The sequence below is a fragment of the Haemaphysalis longicornis genome, unplaced genomic scaffold (assembly GCF_048455015.1).
Source record: "Haemaphysalis longicornis isolate Haplotype H1 unplaced genomic scaffold, Haemaphysalis longicornis Haplotype H1 scaffold_12, whole genome shotgun sequence".
Taxonomy (NCBI): Eukaryota; Metazoa; Arthropoda; class Arachnida; order Ixodida; family Ixodidae; genus Haemaphysalis; species Haemaphysalis longicornis.
Genome location: NW_027526225.1, coordinates 19,844,955 through 19,861,906, shown reverse-complemented (window position 1 = coordinate 19,861,906; position 16,952 = coordinate 19,844,955). Strand labels below are relative to the sequence as shown.

The 16,952-nt window shown below is 47.4% G+C and overlaps 1 protein-coding gene across 2 annotated transcripts in view; it reads right to left on the bottom strand.

Annotated features, from left to right (window-relative positions):
* The window catches only part of LOC144162448 (alpha-N-acetylglucosaminidase-like), a 76,456-nt gene that overhangs the window by 24,995 nt on the left and 34,509 nt on the right, over positions 1-16,952 (bottom strand). Inside the window, exons 10-13 of one of the 2 annotated variants that reach the window (XM_077692974.1) lie at positions 10,497-10,567; positions 6,290-6,364; positions 5,353-5,437; positions 1,585-1,734 (exon numbers count right to left, since the gene is read on the bottom strand). In XM_077692974.1, coding sequence (XP_077549100.1) covers positions 1,585-1,734; positions 5,353-5,437; positions 6,290-6,364; positions 10,497-10,567 — 381 coding nt within the window. The remainder of the gene's footprint in view (positions 1-1,584; positions 1,735-5,352; positions 5,438-6,289; positions 6,365-10,496; positions 10,568-16,952) is intronic. The other variant, XM_077692975.1, reaches the window with a different exon arrangement.

Below are 16,952 nucleotides of genomic sequence, written 5' to 3'. Positions count from 1 at the left end.
ATATCGAACTGGTTTTTGTTGATATAGGCAACTTACTCACGTATCTGAACACTGTTATACAACATTTTTCAACGACACCCTCCCAATAGAGGCAAGCGGGATTTCGGGAAAACACTGTGTTTTTACACTTTCGTAAATAACCACCCAGCCAGTTGATATCTCCCATTCGTTTTTTCTTGAAAATGCTGCCCATTGAATTGCCCAAAACCCACTTTCAGGATTTTGTCCTAACATGCGAATAAGAAGGCCAGCGAGATTTTTTAATCTGCCTCCTTTTGGACGTAAAATTCAGTTGAGTTTTCCCGCGTTTGCTTAGCGTCGCCATCTGTTGACACCTTCGGCAACTACGCGTCTCCTGTAGGAGCAGGTGTCACATATCATAAATGTAAAAAAGAAGATGTACCAGTAAAAAGCGCAAAGGTTAGCCCTCGGCATCTGCTGGGACTTCCTGAAACCTCGCGCCTTCCGTAGGGAGACCATGTTACTTATGATAAAACTGTACCGATGAGCATCGTCATATCTTCTGAGATAGCACTTCCTTCGATGAAGAATACCCCTCACCCAGCCGGCCTCCATCATGTGTTCCCAGCGCAATCTCCTCCCGAATTCAAGTTGTTTTTGCAACCTGGCACTCTTCCTCATATCATATTAAGAGTGCGAGCAAACCAAGCTCCTCCTTCTTCCATCCACTTTTCCAAACCTTGAGACGTGGAAGAACCTGGTGACTAACAGCGATCTGGATGTCCAGACAATACTTCCTCCAAAGCGAAGGCTGCCCACTCATCACATGGCTTTCTGAAATTGGGAACCACTCCCACTTCGCCGGCTCAATAAAACCTTTTTCACTCACTGACTCATTCGCTCAAACGCGCCATCTTGGTGCAATTTGTTTAGCGAGAGTTTGAGTAAAACACGAGTACCAGTCGTTTCACATTACCATGACGCGCCACTTGAGGAGCCTATGTACTGACAGCAGGCAGGCGCTCCCGAGTATGTACCACTTCCCAATGAAGTATAGCCTAATATGGCGACTAACAAATACCATTTGCTGTCCTTAATATAATGGCCCACCCGGGCACCGCCGGGTACTACCGCTAGTGTTCAATAAATGTATTGTGCAATACTGAGGCGCATGTAACGGCAATATTTCATGTACGTGGTGGGATCACGGCCAAGATATTTTTGTGGATTCGCCATAGAATCGGGGGCGCCTTAGAATTGTGCAAATACGGTACATTTGTACGTCTGCATTCCAGATGATATTTAAAATACATTCTGAATGTGTATTACATGGTCATTCTACGCATATTCGACCGGTAACAAAATCAAACAGCGAACTGTGAGTATTTTTGTTCAAGTAATTCCCCCTGCGCCACCCTTTGGCGTATAGTCTGCGAATGCGGCAGTGGGTGTCCGCTGTTCGTTTTTAATTGCCACCAGACTGCACGTTCTACTGTATGCTGTATCTCAGGTCATATATTTGCGTTCGACGCGGAAAAAACAAAATAGCTTTATATTTTTACATAGTAGCAGTCAATCAGCGTTATTATTAAATAGCTACGGCCCCCGCATGTGCTCACTTACCTCATTAACGGACTTCAGAGAGCCGTACAACCCAAGCACGCCTCCGTAATTGAGCAGCATATTCCAGATGAACGGCTGACCGTAAAACATCGACAAATTTTTGTATGCAGGTAATCTTTCAGAACTGAGGTCGAGAACGAGCATTTTACCCTGCAAAATAAGGAGAAGTGTCACTTTGGTTGATCTGTTCTGAGTTCAGGGAGCTCCAACAATAAAGAATAAGAAAATATAGTTTCAGAAAATACACAGAATCTGCAGTATTTAAAGTTTTGTGTGACTTATATTGTCACGAAGCCAAGGACGACGCAGTTGTCTTGCAGGAGAAACAAGTTTATTGGAGCGAACTTGTGCTCAAAAGAATAACTCAACTCAAACAACTCAAAAGAATACAGAGGCGGCGAAGCAGCGGTCAACAAAGTGACTTGCGTCAGCGAGCGTCGCAGAATCGAATGCCTTGGCGTCTGCTCTGCAGGCTTTTTATCTTTCGGCGCGCGTGGTTCTGGAACCGTCGATTCCCATCGAGAACATTGTAGATGCAAGAAGATTATTCCGGGATGTTCGCGTTAGATTGGAATGCTCTCCCTATCAGAACAGATAACACATGCGGTACAGAAAGAAAGAATGGAACGCGCGCTTCCCTTGGCACGGAGATAACACAGACCGGCGCAGCCGGGCGGCAAAAGCAAAACACAAACAAACAGACCCAATGCATGGTTCGCGGCAATATATATTGTATGACATTTTACCAAAAACATATTCAAAACCCCTGTGCGCAGTTTATCACGGCTGCCCCTCCAATGTGCGAAAAAAGTGTACCATAAGCAGCTATTTCCTTCCAGCTGATTGTGTGTTTCTTTGCCACCAGCAAAACATTGTTGATGGTTCGCTGTTAGTTTCTTGGAGACGTAGGTCAGAGACGATGTACCATACAAGCACGTACTACGGCTTAAAACGCAGAAACGATAAGAGGCTTCCCAATAAAAAGTAAGTTTAGTTTTATTAACCGACATGCCAGACAACTGCAGTTTTTCATGAAGAAGCCAGCACGCACTAGCGAAGCTCCATGATTGGCACTGATTTTAACCCTTTATAAGCAACCAACTAGTGTTGGAGGCACGAAAAGGAAGGCCATTAAAGACAAACAAAGCTACTCTAAAAACAATTTGCAGAAATTCAGAGAATTGTCTCCTAATTGTCTGCAGAGAATTGTCTGAGAATTGTCTGCTAAGAAATTCAGAGAATTGTCTGCTAATATTCTTATGTGGCCTGTATAGAGTGTGAGTTCGTTACAGCCAAACATGGCTATGAGTAGCGAAAGACATTGGATTATTTGAATGTGTTAAAGTTGTCTTTTGTTTATTTTTTGTCAGTGATGTAAATATTTATCCGTATAGTGACGAAGTGCCTTTAGTTCGCTAAATATTGATTTTCCCCGAAGAAGCATGGCGTACTAGAGAGAGAGAGAGAGCGATCTTTAATGAAGTCTGGTGATGTTAGCTGGGCTAAAATGCCTAACTTGCTACGCCAGTTGATGACGTGATGAAGATGACGGCGATGATGCTCAAGAAGTTGATGCGTACATATACGGCGAGTTATTCACAGCGACTGGTCTAGACCTGTGTGTTGCAGGTATTCTATCAGAGCTTTGGTAGCCCGTAAAGCACGTTTGGGACAAGCCCATGGTCCTCGTACTAGTTGGTCGATTTAAGCTATTCTAACGTAAATTTCTAAGGTTCTTTTGTGGACTTTTTTTGTTTATTCTGCGGTTTTAAGGGGAGATGTCTAAGATGGATATTTTTGATTTTGCCAGACCGTTTTGGGGAAAATTTTATTTTTTTTCTATTTTTCTTGTTTCTTGTTTTTTATTTCTGTTCGAACAATTATTCAGAACAGAACATAACAATTACTCTGTTAGAATTATCTCAATTCTCGCTACGATAACGATTTGTGGTGTTTTTTTTTTGCCAAATCTGCGTTTTTGTGGAAATGCAAGGCGTTACGCACTTTTTGATATTTTTGGTATTTTATTATTCCTATTTAAAACATTGTTTTAGGACTTTTTTGCTTATTCTTGGGTTTTGTAGGGATATCTATAAGGTGCATATTTTCGATCTTCTCAGATCATGTTTGTAAAAATTTTTTTTTTGTTTTTTGGTGTTGCAAATATTTGTTCGACCAATATCTCAGTTTACCCTATTATAACGATTACATTATTTGTTTTCTCCGAATCTACATTTTTCGGGAAATGCAGGGCGTTACACGGTTTTTCGCTATATTCGCCATTTTTTATACGTACTTCGAACGTTTTCTTGCTGCTGAGCACGAGGTCGCGGGTTCGATTCCCGGCCGCGGCGGCCGCTTTTCTGATGGAGGCGAAAAGCAAAAACGCCCGTGTGTACGAGATTTCGGCGCACGATAAAGATCCCCAGGTGGTCAAAATTAATCCGGAGCCCTCCACTACGGCGCGCCTCATCGCCTGCGTTGCGTCGGCGCGTTAAACCCTACAATCAATCAATCAACGTTTTCTTGCGGACTTTTTTAGTTTATTCTCGGGTTTTCTCGGGAGACCAGCAAGATGCATATTTCTGATTTTGGCAAATAATTTTCCTGAAAGCTTTATTCTTTCTATTTTTCTTAGTTTTTGGTTTTTCAAATTTCTATTCGACCACTCATCTCCATTTACGCTATTATAAAAATTATAGGTGTTGCTCCCTTCAAATCTGCATTTTTATGGAAATGCTGGGCGTTACACGGTCCTGGCTGTGGGGCTACGGCGAAGAATGCTACACATTAATAGCAGGAGTGGGATCGCTGTTGCAGGAATGCTTTCACCGGGGCGAGGCCCGTAGCTCTTCTCGGTAAATAATGAAATCAGTTTCTTTTTCTCTAAAAATAAACCAAACCAGACGTTAAAATAAAGCGAGATCCACAAAATGCGACCTCTCTCTCCGAAGTATACTAGAGATTATTATAGCCAGACCATTGCACGAAATTTTGTTCATGCTGTGTCGTTTCGCGACGACGAACGAGTTATTGACAAGGCAGCATTCCGGAACGCGATGCACGTAGGTTTATTAAGCAGTAGCTTATATGCTTATAAAGCGTACGGTTGGGGGGAAAGTGGAAAACCAGAAAGGGCACAGCTCGTGCCTAGCAAACATAAGGCGCACATTCGCGTCTATCTTATCCCACCGATACATATACCCACGCACACAGTGACAGTATACTAGCAAGAAAATTGTTCTTTACTCAAAAATAGAGATCAATTCAATTTTGTGCACCGCTAGCTTACTCTTCGGGCCGATAACGTAGCGACAAGGCATTCTTTCAGAATAAGTTTTGTTCTTAAAATGGGTTAAGGCTCCGAAAAATGTCGGAAGCCAAAAGTTACACTTAAGTTAGGTCTGTGATTGCGGAAGCCATATCCCTCAGCCTCCTAAGGCTACTTCTGGGAAGGCCAATTTCCCCTCTGGACCCTCGTTTTGGGATGATTTGGACATACGTGTTTTATCCCTCACTTCAAAGTGCACCGAAGAAGTCGCTTCTTTTGGTGGACGAAAGACAGGGAGCAGGTGGGGTGGAGTGGCGAAGGAGGGGAAGGGGGGGGTGGGGAGGGGGGAGTTCAGTGCAGGTCGGCGCCCCCCTCTCAAGGGCGCCCTGTGCGACCGCACTGGTCATCCACTTCTAAGACCGGCACTGTTCGCGCACCCCTCCCTGCGGAGCACTATCCTCTTCTGTGTGTGCCATCAGTTGCAGAGCGCTTCTTACCTGTGGAACGCTAGTCAACAACGCTTCCGCTCTTTTCGGAGTCCAGAACACAGGGTCGCTTATAAACAGCCACCCTTGCATCACCCTAAAGCGGGAAGCAACACACGACGCAAGAAAAAAAAAATCAGAAACAGCCTTTCTACGATAATTTCTACGATACTTTATACGATAATTCCCAGGGCAGTGCTTTGATTTTTTTAGGCTAGAGCAGGTTGCTTGTGAACTAAGACATTTGTGGGGAAGTATTCACAAAATGATGGGGTATGCGTGGTCTGCGGAAAAGAAACAGAAACTATGCGGCACATTGTGATAGTGTTAAAATGCGAGGGCATCCATCCAAATCTACATGAGGGAAATATTCGGCTTCCAGAAGCCCTAGGATTTAAAGGTAACACAGAGGCAGTTAACTTCGAGGCTCTCGGGGCGAGGAAAATAAGATTAGAATGCCGGTGGCAAAGAGGGGAATATTGCCTAGGACAGCCACCCCCTGTAACAGAAAAAATAAGTATTTCGTGCCTGCCCTAAGCAGCGCTAGTATTAAACCAAGAGTATAAAACATAGGTATATTAGTCTTTTTTGGCAAGATGACACGTCATCACCCCGCTAGAAATGAGAAACCAATAGCAATCATCTTCATCATCACATCATTATCATCATCATCATTATCTCATTTTCCCTTCGACTACAAACAACTGCACAAATGATGCCAGTAGCACTGGTAACATTTCCTGATGCATCAACTCCAAACATCAAGCTGCGGGAATTTCTTTTAGATAACCACTCAAGTTTTGACACTTTTTGCTTCATTAAACATCAGTGCGTCGTCTTTCTGTATTTTCTCGCGTTTTGCTCTAACGAGCAGCACGCAAACAAAGCTTCATGTTGCTATCGCATCTGCTTTACCGTAGCGGTGTGCATAATATAGAAAGTTTCTTACCAAACAGCATCCGGATCTGCTTCCATCAGTGCTTTGTACACGGCCTTTCCGGAATGCCGCACAAAAGTCAAGTTTCTGAAAAAGAAGTGAGCTTAAATGGGTCGAATGACTTAGGGTAATGCTGTCAATGTTCTGAAACCTTCTAAAAGAGATTTTAAGCATTCATGCGGCTAGAAAGGGAGGTTTCAAGTAGTGGATCCATGGCTTGGATTGTGGAGAGCATCCGAAACGTTGCACACGAATCGCGTAGCTGTTCCAACTCATTCGACTTAAAAATTTGAGATTAACCATCTTCAGACATTCGGCTTCGGTAAAGTATTAGTGCTTGAATCGACTGATAAACAAGCTGTGATGTGGTGAGATGGCGTGTTTGAAAACTCTCCGTTATTATGTATCATGCAAGCGTGCCTGTTTGGGGGATGTATACAAACACAAATTGGAATTCAAGTTTTTTAAAAGACGGTAACCTTTTTTGGGTTATCTTAAACGCAAAAATTTTGGTCTGCCTGCCTGCCTGCCAGTCTGGGTGCCTGTCTGCCTGTCTCTGTCTGCTCAGCCACCGGGCCAAAAGATAAAATGAATTCTTGAATGAAATGTGTACATAGACGAAACTTTTCCAAACGACTAAATCTGACACACACACACACACACACACACACACACACACACACACACACACACACACACACACACACACACACACACACACACACACACACACACACACACACACACACACACACACACACACACACACACACACACACACACACACACATACACACACACACACACACACACACACACACGCACACGCACACACACACACACACACGCACACGCACACACACACACGCACACACACGCACACACACACACACACACCGAGAGAGAGAGAGAGAGATAGAGAGGGAGAGAGACAATAATGATTTGTTAAAGATTTTAGCTCCAACCTGGAAGGGAGCTGGCTACTGCAGCCTTTGGAGTAATTAATGGCAGAATGGTTGCCTTAATGAACCATTAGGTTGAATAAGTATATTCAAAGAGCAACGGCTGAAAGATCACACACGCCCTCAGTAAACGACTTGCTATGTATAGTATATCTGACAACACACTTCGTACTTGTCAGCATTATTCCGCAAAAAGGCAACATTAGGCATAATTGAGGCAAAACCAGCGTTTACTCCGAGTTTTATTTTAAAATAGGTTGGGACGATTCCCCCCCGTGCCGGACTTGTGCCGTGCGCGAGACGGTAAACCACTTGTGCATCTGCCCTCGATTCGTAGCTGCGCGAAAAACACCAGCGAGCTTCCTGTCTCGTGTACTTCATGAAGGCAGGCTCAAACTTCGTCATTTCCTAGGACCCTAGGTGCTGACAGTACCTTTGGTACAAAAGTTCTGATCCAGTTCCTACGAGACTCTGAACTGAACAAATCTCTCTACAAGATCATAGACAGCGCAAGTATCTCACGATATGTACTATCGCGGTCACACTTAGTGGGAACACGGGAGCGCGTGGCGCGAGCTACTACTAGAGCATCCTAACGGCGCCGCGCGGAAACCGCACGCATGCGCGTTGTGAGGGTCCGGAGGGTACAGAGCTCATCGCGCGCATCGCATCACCGGGCGGCAGAGCGTCGTCTGCTACATGCGAGCTGCCGGCGCTAAACGAGCAGCCGTTGCCAGCAGCCGTGAGCAGCATTTGCAGGTATACGCAGCGATTTGTTGCTGGAAATCAAGATCAGATCGCCGTTCGTTCCTCAGATACGAACCGCTATTCTGCCGTCTTGGCGTTCACAAGCAAGAATTGTCACCGCGAGCTGATGAATCTTTGATGCGTGACGACACTGGCTATGCGCGGCCACTGCCCGCTTCGTCTGTGGGGATGTCATCTTTAAGGGAAGTTTTTTTTTTGTGTGTGTGGGCGTAAATATGCCCGAAACGCCGGTCATGGTGAAATACGTTTTTACTTCATCAACAAACTTCATCAACAAACTTCGTTCGTCCTTGTTCCTTTCGCGCTTACTTACGCGAAGGCTGGCATGCATGCCAGCTTCGTGTAAGTAAGCCGACCTCAACGGGAAGGGAGCCGACCTCAACGTCATCGAGAATGTTTGGGGTCGCATGAAAGTAGAGGTGAACCGTACCCCCATATATTCAGCCACTGAGGACGAGCTGTGGGCCGCAGTGCTCGCCGATTGGCAGCGGCTGGCAAGCGACACCTCACTTGTGACAGCGCTCTACTAATCGCTTCCGTCAAGAATGTCTGCTGTCGTCGAAGTCAACGGCGACATGACGCACTACTAAGGGCGTCTCAACTGGTTCCTTATTATTTTTAATGGCCCAGACCACCGTATTTTATTAGAAAAGCTTGAAAATGTTTCCTCGGCCATTTACTTTACAGCACCTTTGTTGCTGGCATTAGTATGCGAAATAATTTGCGCACTAGCGTCAGCGATAAGCCCGTCGCTGATACCTTTTCGCCTTGAAAACCATGCAAAATGTATTAACCTTCAAACAAAGTTCGTAAAGTTATGGTTCTGCCTATTGCGGAGCTCGCGGGGACAATTCTTATCTGCAAAAAAAAAAATCCTAAACGTCTGCAGTTGTTTATTGCAGCGGTTCACGGCCACTGGCAACGTCTGCTGCTCGTTTAGCGCCGGCAGCTCGCTTGTAGCAGACGACGCGCTGCCGCCCGGTGACGCGATGCGCGCGATGAGCTCTGTACCCTCCGGACCCTCACAACGCGCATGCGTGCTGTTTCTGCGCGGCGCCGTTAGGAAGCTCTAGTAGTAGCTCGGGCCACGCACTCCCGTGTTCCCACTAAGTTTGACAGTGATAGTACTCTTTCGCACTGCGGTGTTCATCTATCTATGTTTCTTCGGTTGGTGTTGTTATTTTTTACGCCATTTACTTTGCATTTTGATTCAACGTTTACATTAACGATTTTATTTTCAATTGCAATTTTTATGTCCGGACTCTTCTAGCAGCATTCCCTTGTTTCTCGCTTTTAACGTTTCGTGTTTGTCTTTTTCCTGCTGTAACCCTAATGTCCAACACTCACCACTCATCATCGTAGTCACCCCCCATCTGGCGTAGCAAGCCTTGTTCCTAGCAGGTCTGACCTCACCAGTTTTCATTAAAGAGCATCTCTCTCCCTCTCTCTCTCTCTCTAATTCTGTCTCTCTTCTTTCTTTCTCTCTCTTTCTCTATTCTCTCTCCCTGTCTCCACTCTCTCTCTTTCTATCCTCTCTCTCCTCTCTCTTTCTCAATCTCTCTCTCAATACATAAGTGGTATTCACAGTATTATTTTAATTAAAAATACACGGGTGATTGATATTTGCTTTATAAAACAATAAACACGCTTTGAAAACAATGTTTTGACCCAAAAATACAAAAAGAGCAGGTGGCAGGGCGGTAGAAGACTATCGTTTTTCAACGACATTTGCAACGAAGTGAGGAGATACGCGGCCATTTTTTTTAATGCACATACATTGCAGACCGATAATACATGCCCTTGTAATCCAGCATTACATGTATTGAAAAACAAAATGTGGCTACAAAAATATTCAGTGCGTGATCCAATATGTGGATTCAATCTTCTTTCCAAACGCTTTTATCCGATACACGAAATGCACTGTTTGAACAACACTACAAATTAGTGGTTATTGAATAGCGTTAGACAGTATTCTGAGCGCGGCATTCCACTAAAAACTTTACCATCCCTTCCCAAAGAACGTTGAGAGAAGGGCGAAAGCGTTATAACATCAAAACTGCGCAAAAAGTGCGTCAAAACCTTCGATCGAAGTACGTCCAGTCGATCGTCATACCTTCAAAGTGACAAATCGCAAACAAAGAACGAAACCACACGACGATTTTCCTCGTACTAAGTAAACGTATCTACGGACGATCTAGATGTGTACCGATACGTGGTTTATGAGACGAGATAAAGGTATACTATTGTACTCCTTCATGATAGATGCGTGTATTCTCTTATCTAGAACCGTTCCTTTTTCGCGATTTTCAAGCCGCCATTTTGACACACTGGAAGCGAGATCTTATCACGGCTTTCCGGTCGACCAACCGGTCTATGGGGAAATGCGTTAGTTGTTTGACAGGACACCATCAGTCCCACTAAGAAAGCTTCCGCTTTAAAAGTGGGAGCAATGGACACAACAAAATGACACACAATAGTGCCTAACTTACCCGGAGGGTGGGTTGAGTTCGTTGAAAAGATCAGCGTTGTAGTAATGGTCCGTGCCGAACTCTTTAATGTACTGGAAAACAACATTGAACGTGGATGCTGGAAGTCGGCTAAGCATAGTTTAATTATTTTGAGAAAGCTGTTTGAGGTGAGGCTTTGGGTAAAATCTCACAAACTCAAAATGAACGAACTTCACACTATGCGTAAGACCTGAAGGTAGGAAAGCTATACGCCACCTTCACGACGGTCACGAAGATTTAAGTTAACGATTTCAGACGATTCGCTTCCTCTTCGCTGCCGCAACGACCTTTACTGCGTCTCTGCTGTTATAACAGCGAAGAAGAAGCAAATCGAAGAAGCAGGACCAATGAAACGTAACGCGCACACTTGAACTAGGCGCCCGCGCATGCAACGTGTACCCGATCACGTGTTCTGTGTCGAGCAAGTGGCGTTATTCCTTTCCCCACAGTAACAGCCGAGTCAGTAAGCCCTTTGATTCTGCGGTACGAATTCAAGGTCGTATACGTATAGTCGAGAGGGTAACACGACCGACTCTAACTCAGTTGATCTACAAGACACAGGTTCGAAACCTGGCGGTGCTGGGGATTTCTTTCCTCTGTACTGTTACGCTGAGATTTGTGAAGCGCAGGAATAATCGAATTGTTTAACAGCTTCGCTGTTAAGACAGGACGTCGCACAGGTCTTAAAAATCTTCCTGTGGGCCTCGTGGGTGCCACAAGGAAACGTCATGCAAAAAAATTATAGCGTTTCCACGTGCATAAACGTACTGCATTGACACCAGATTAGGTGTCAAAAATATACGCCTGAAAATCATGGAGAAAGGAAAAAGAAGTTTATCCAGAATAGAACAAACGCAGCAGCTACCGCTGCATCTTGCGTAACTGCAGTGCCCTCTAAGCTCGTGTTCAGTGTTCATACGATCGAAAATTTCAGTGCTTAACATTAGTTACGATTTTATTAAAAGGTTTTTATTTTGCGTTTAAAAGAAGAGTTGATGCTATACCTTCTTGGGACTGAAAATGACATATCTGCATGACATCGTACTTTATGGCACTGATTAGTGCTTGATTAAAGACGACGTACTCAAGAGAAAGAAAAGTAAGTCGAGAAATAGAGGAAGGTTTCCTAGAGACATTTGTATTTAACATTAAGGGGGTGTGCGAATATTCGAAAATTTTTAATATAGAAGCGAATACCAAAATATTCGATACGGCTTCGAATAAATTTTTGAAGTGTTTCGAAGTGCGAAAGTATGCACGGGTGTTCTCCGTTAGTAACGGTGGGATTTTCCGCAGTGCCTAGGTGACGTGCGAGAAAACGGCAAAGGGGAGGGTGCTTTCGGGCAGCACCTGTTATGCCCTTGGAAATAGGCTAGCTACGTCTCCATTGTGCTTTACCTTTTGCATACGCATAATGTGATAGCATCAGGCTGCCTCATACTTTTTAGATAAGGAGGCACAGCCGCACTCTCTAGACCGGAAAGCTCAGCTGTGTACTGACATAGCCTCCGACTCGATTGTTTTTTCACACCTGTAATATTCCTTTTTTTTGTATTGAACATAAGAAAAAAATGGCGAAGCTTGCCGTAGTGATGCGAGGCTGGAGAAACAGCAGAGCTAACGGACCCCCCCCCCCCCCCGAGTGTGTTCCGTGCCAGCTGGCCAATCTGCTGATGATGATTGTTGCGCTTCAGAAAATGATTATGGTGGTGCTACATGATGTTTTCGCGAGCTCCTCACGTGGCGCAAGCTCATGCGCTAGCCTGGACGACGCTGGGCGCTCCTCACGAGGGGCAGGCTCAAGTGGGCTTTGTATTTTTTTTGTTTTCGCGAGCTCCTCACGTGGCGCAAGCTCATGCGCTAGCCTGGACGACGCTGGGCGCTCCTCACGAGGGGCAGGCTCAAGTGGGCTTTGTATTTTTTTTATGTTTTCGTGAGCTCCTCACGTGGCGCAAGCTCATGCGCTAGCCTGGACGACGCTGGGCGCTCCTCACGATGGGCACGCTCAAGTGGGCTTTGTACTTTTTTTGATGTTCTCGCGAGCTCCTCACGTGGCGCAAGCTCATGCGCTAGCCTGGACGACGCTGGACGCTCCTTACGAGGGGCACACTCAAGTGGGCTTTGTACTTTTTTTTGTTTTCGCGAGCTCCTCACGTGGCGCAAGCTCATGCGCTAGCCTGGACGACGCTGGGCGCTCCTCACGAGGGGCAGGCTCAAGTGGGCTTTGTATTTTTTTTATGTTTTCGTGAGCTCCTCACGTGGCGCAAGCTCATGCGCTAGCCTGGACGACGCTGGGCGCTCCTCACGATGGGCACGCTCAAGTGGGCTTTGTACTTTTTTTGATGTTCTCGCGAGCTCCTCACGTGGCGCAAGCTCATGCGCTAGCCTGGACGACGCTGGACGCTCCTCACGAGGGGCACACTCAAGTGGGCTTTGTACTTTTTTTTGTTTTCGCGAGCTCCTCACGTGGCGCAAGCTCATGCGCTAGCCTGGACGATGCTGGACGCTCCTCACGAGGGGCAGGCTCAAGTGGGCTTTGTACTTTTTTTGATGTTTTCGCGAGCTCCTCACGTGGCGTAAGCTCATGCGCTAGCCTGGACGATGCTGGACGCTCCTTACGAGGGGCACGCTCAAGTGGGCTTTGTACTTTTTTTGATGTTTTCGCGAGCTCCTCACGTGGCGTAAGCTCATGCGCTAGCCTGGACGATGCTGGACGCTCCTTACGAGGGGCACGCTCAAGTGGGCTTTGTACTTTTTTTGATGTTTTCGCGAGCTCCTCACGTGGCGTAAGCTCATGCGCTAGCCTGGACGATGCTGGACGCTCCTTACGAGGGGCACGCTCAAGTGGGCTTTGTACTTTTTTTGATGTTTTCGCGAGCTCCTCACGTGGCGTAAGCTCATGCGCTAGCCTGGACGATGCTGGACGCTCCTTACGAGGGGCACGCTCAAGTGGGCTTTGTACTTTTTTTGATGTTTTCGCGAGCTCCTCACGTGGCGTAAGCTCATGCGCTAGCCTGGACGATGCTGGACGCTCCTTACGAGGGGCACGCTCAAGTGGGCTTTGTACTTTTTTTGATGTTCTCGCGAGCTCCTCACGTGGCGCAAGCTCATGCGCTAGCCTGGACGACGCTGGACGCTCCTCACGAGGGGCACACTCAAGTGGGCTTTGTACTTTTTTTTGTTTTCGCGAGCTCCTCACGTGGCGCAAGCTCATGCGCTAGCCTGGACGATGCTGGACGCTCCTTACGAGGGGCACGCTCAAGTGGGCTTTGTACTTTTTTGATGTTTTCGCGAGCTCCTCACGTGGCGCAAGCTCATGCGCTAGCCTGGACGATGCTGGACGCTCCTTACGAGGGGCACGCTCAAGTGGGCTTTGTACTTTTTTTGATGTTTTCGCGAGCTCCTCACGTGGCGTAAGCTCATGCGCTAGCCTGGACGATGCTGGACGCTCCTTACGAGGGGCACGCTCAAGTGGCCTTTGTACTTTTTTTGATGTTTTCGCGAGCTCCTCACGTGGCGTAAGCTCATGCGCTAGCCTGGACGATGCTGGACGCTCCTTACGAGGGGCACGCTCAAGTGGGCTTTGTACTTTTTTTGATGTTTTCGCGAGCTCCTCACGTGGCGTAAGCTCATGCGCTAGCCTGGACGATGCTGGACGCTCCTTACGAGGGGCACGCTCAAGTGGCCTTTGTACTTTTTTTGATGTTTTCGCGAGCTACTCACGTGGCGTAAGCTCATGCGCTAGCCTGGACGATGCTGGACGCTCCTTACGAGGGGCACGCTCAAGTGGGCTTTGTACTTTTTTTGATGTTTTCGCGAGCTCCTCACGTGGCGTAAGCTCATGCGCTAGCCTGGACGATGCTGGACGCTCCTTACGAGGGGCACGCTCAAGTGGGCTTTGTACTTTTTTTGATGTTTTCGCGAGCTCCTCACGTGGCGCAAGCTCATGCGCTAGCCTGGACGACGCTGGGCGCTCCTCACGAGGGGCAGGCTCAAGTGGGCTTTGTATTTTTTTTATGTTTTCGTGAGCTCCTCACGTGGCGCAAGCTCATGCGCTAGCCTGGACGACGCTGGGCGCTCCTCACGATGGGCACGCTCAAGTGGGCTTTGTACTTTTTTTGATGTTCTCGCGAGCTCCTCACGTGGCGCAAGCTCATGCGCTAGCCTGGACGACGCTGGACGCTCCTCACGAGGGGCACACTCAAGTGGGCTTTGTACTTTTTTTTGTTTTCGCGAGCTCCTCACGTGGCGCAAGCTCATGCGCTAGCCTGGACGATGCTGGACGCTCCTTACGAGGGGCACGCTCAAGTGGGCTTTGTACTTTTTTTGATGTTTTCGCGAGCTCCTCACGTGGCGTAAGCTCATGCGCTAGCCTGGACGACGCTGGACGCTCCTCGCGAGGGGCATGCTCAAGTGGGCTTTGTACTTTTTTATGTTTTCGCGAGCTCCTCACGTGGCGCAAGCTTATGCGCTAGCCTGGACGACGCTGGACGCTCCTCACGAGGGGCACGCTCAAGTGGGCTTTGTACTTTTTTGATGTTATCGCGAGCTCCTCACGTGGCGCAAGCTCATGCGCTAGCCTGGACGACGCTGGACGCTCCTCACGAGGGGCACGCTCAAGTGGCCTTTGTATTTTTTTGTTTTCGCGAGCTCCTCACGTGGCGCAAGCTCATGCGCTAGCCTGGACGACGCTGGACGCTCCTCACGAGGGGCACGCTCAAGTGGCCTTTGTATTTTTTTGTTTTCGCGAGCTCCTCACGTGGCGCAAGCTCATGCGCTAGCCTGGACGACGCTGGACGCTCCTTATGAGGGGCACGCTCAAGTGGGCTTTGTACTTTTTTGATGTTTTAGCGAGCTCCTCACGTGGCGCAAGCTTATGCGCTAGCCTGGACGACGCTGGGCGCTCCTCACGAGGGGCATGCTCAAGTGGGCTTTGTACTTTTTTGTTTTCGCGAGCTCCTCACGTGGCGCAAGCTCATGCGCTAGCCTGGACGACGCTGGACGCTCCTCACGAGGGGCACGCTCAAGTGGGCTTTGTACTTTTTGATGTCATCGCGAGCTCCTCACGTGGCGCAAGCTCATGCGCTAGCCTGGACGACGCTGGACGCTCCTCACGAGGGGCACGCTCAAGTGGGCTTTGTACTTTTTTGATGTTTTCGCGAGCTCCTCCCGTGGCGCAAGCTCATGCGCTAGCCTGGACGACGCTGGGCGCTCCTCACGAGGCGCGCGCTCACGCGCGCTCGGCGGGGCCCAGTTTTCTGGTAACGCACCGCGGCGGAACTAAAAGCTTAAGAAGCGCTGCTGTTAAAACGACAAACTTGTCTCTCTCGGCATTTCTAGGCAGCGAAATAAAGTTTATCGGCCAACAGCATTGACCCCGCGGCACTGTCGAAGCGGCTGACCAATCCCGCGCAGAAGTTATGAAACACTCGTTTTTGTTAGTTTGTTATCACGCAGTTGCCACAGATATGCTGGCAACTAGTTTATAAGTTTATATAACGCATCAAATTTCCTTCGCATACCCAAGATTCTTGTGCGTGGCAGGACATTCGCAGCGCAAGTGCTTTTCAAAAATAGAATAGTTCGTACGTTACCAGTACTGGGAAAGGTACCTGCGAACAAGTGAATATACTGCCGTTTGAGGTTTTTAAGCGCAGAGCACTTTAGGGGCTCGCCTTGTCGTCGCAGCTCGCTCGCTGGACCCAAGTAGAGCCACACGGCGTCCCGTCGTAGCGGCTGTCACCGCGGCGTAACCCAGAGGCTTCGATAGCCAAGTGGTTTATATAGCCATAAGCATTCGAACCTCGTGAACCGCTGGCACTTGCCATACATCTTCCCGTTCTTTAGCGCAAAGAAAACTGCGGTTACATTTGAGGAAAAACATACGTAATTAACCGGCAGCGCCCGCGTTCATTTAGTTAGGAACACTGGTTGGGTTGGTTTTTACGATAGTCAGCGAAAAAAAACTGGCAGTGCAACGCCGACACGTGCGGGAGGAAAAGCAAGCACAAAAAGAAAAGAACTCCCGCTGGCGCAGTTTCAGGCATGGGGCGTGCGAGCACTGTGAAGGTGGGAAATTTGACTTGCATTGGGTGGTAGCAGTGGCACGGCCCATTATGGCAAATCACTGCTCTGCACTTCGGACAGCTTTCACATTTAGTGGAAAGCTTTAATATTTTTACAGAGAAATATGATAGACCGAGCTTGTCAGAATGTATACCCTCGTTATGCTAAAACACTGACGCACTTGTGATTGAGCTCAACAATGAGATGAAACGTGAGCTCATATAACATAGAGCATCATAAATAAAGCCAAAGCGGCAGGATAACTCTTGTATGTTTGGATTATGCAACAGAAAAAAAAAATCCAAACGCTTTCAAATGAGCCTTTTGTTTTTTCACACGCTGTCGCTACTGAAGCATGCTTGCGAAATCGTA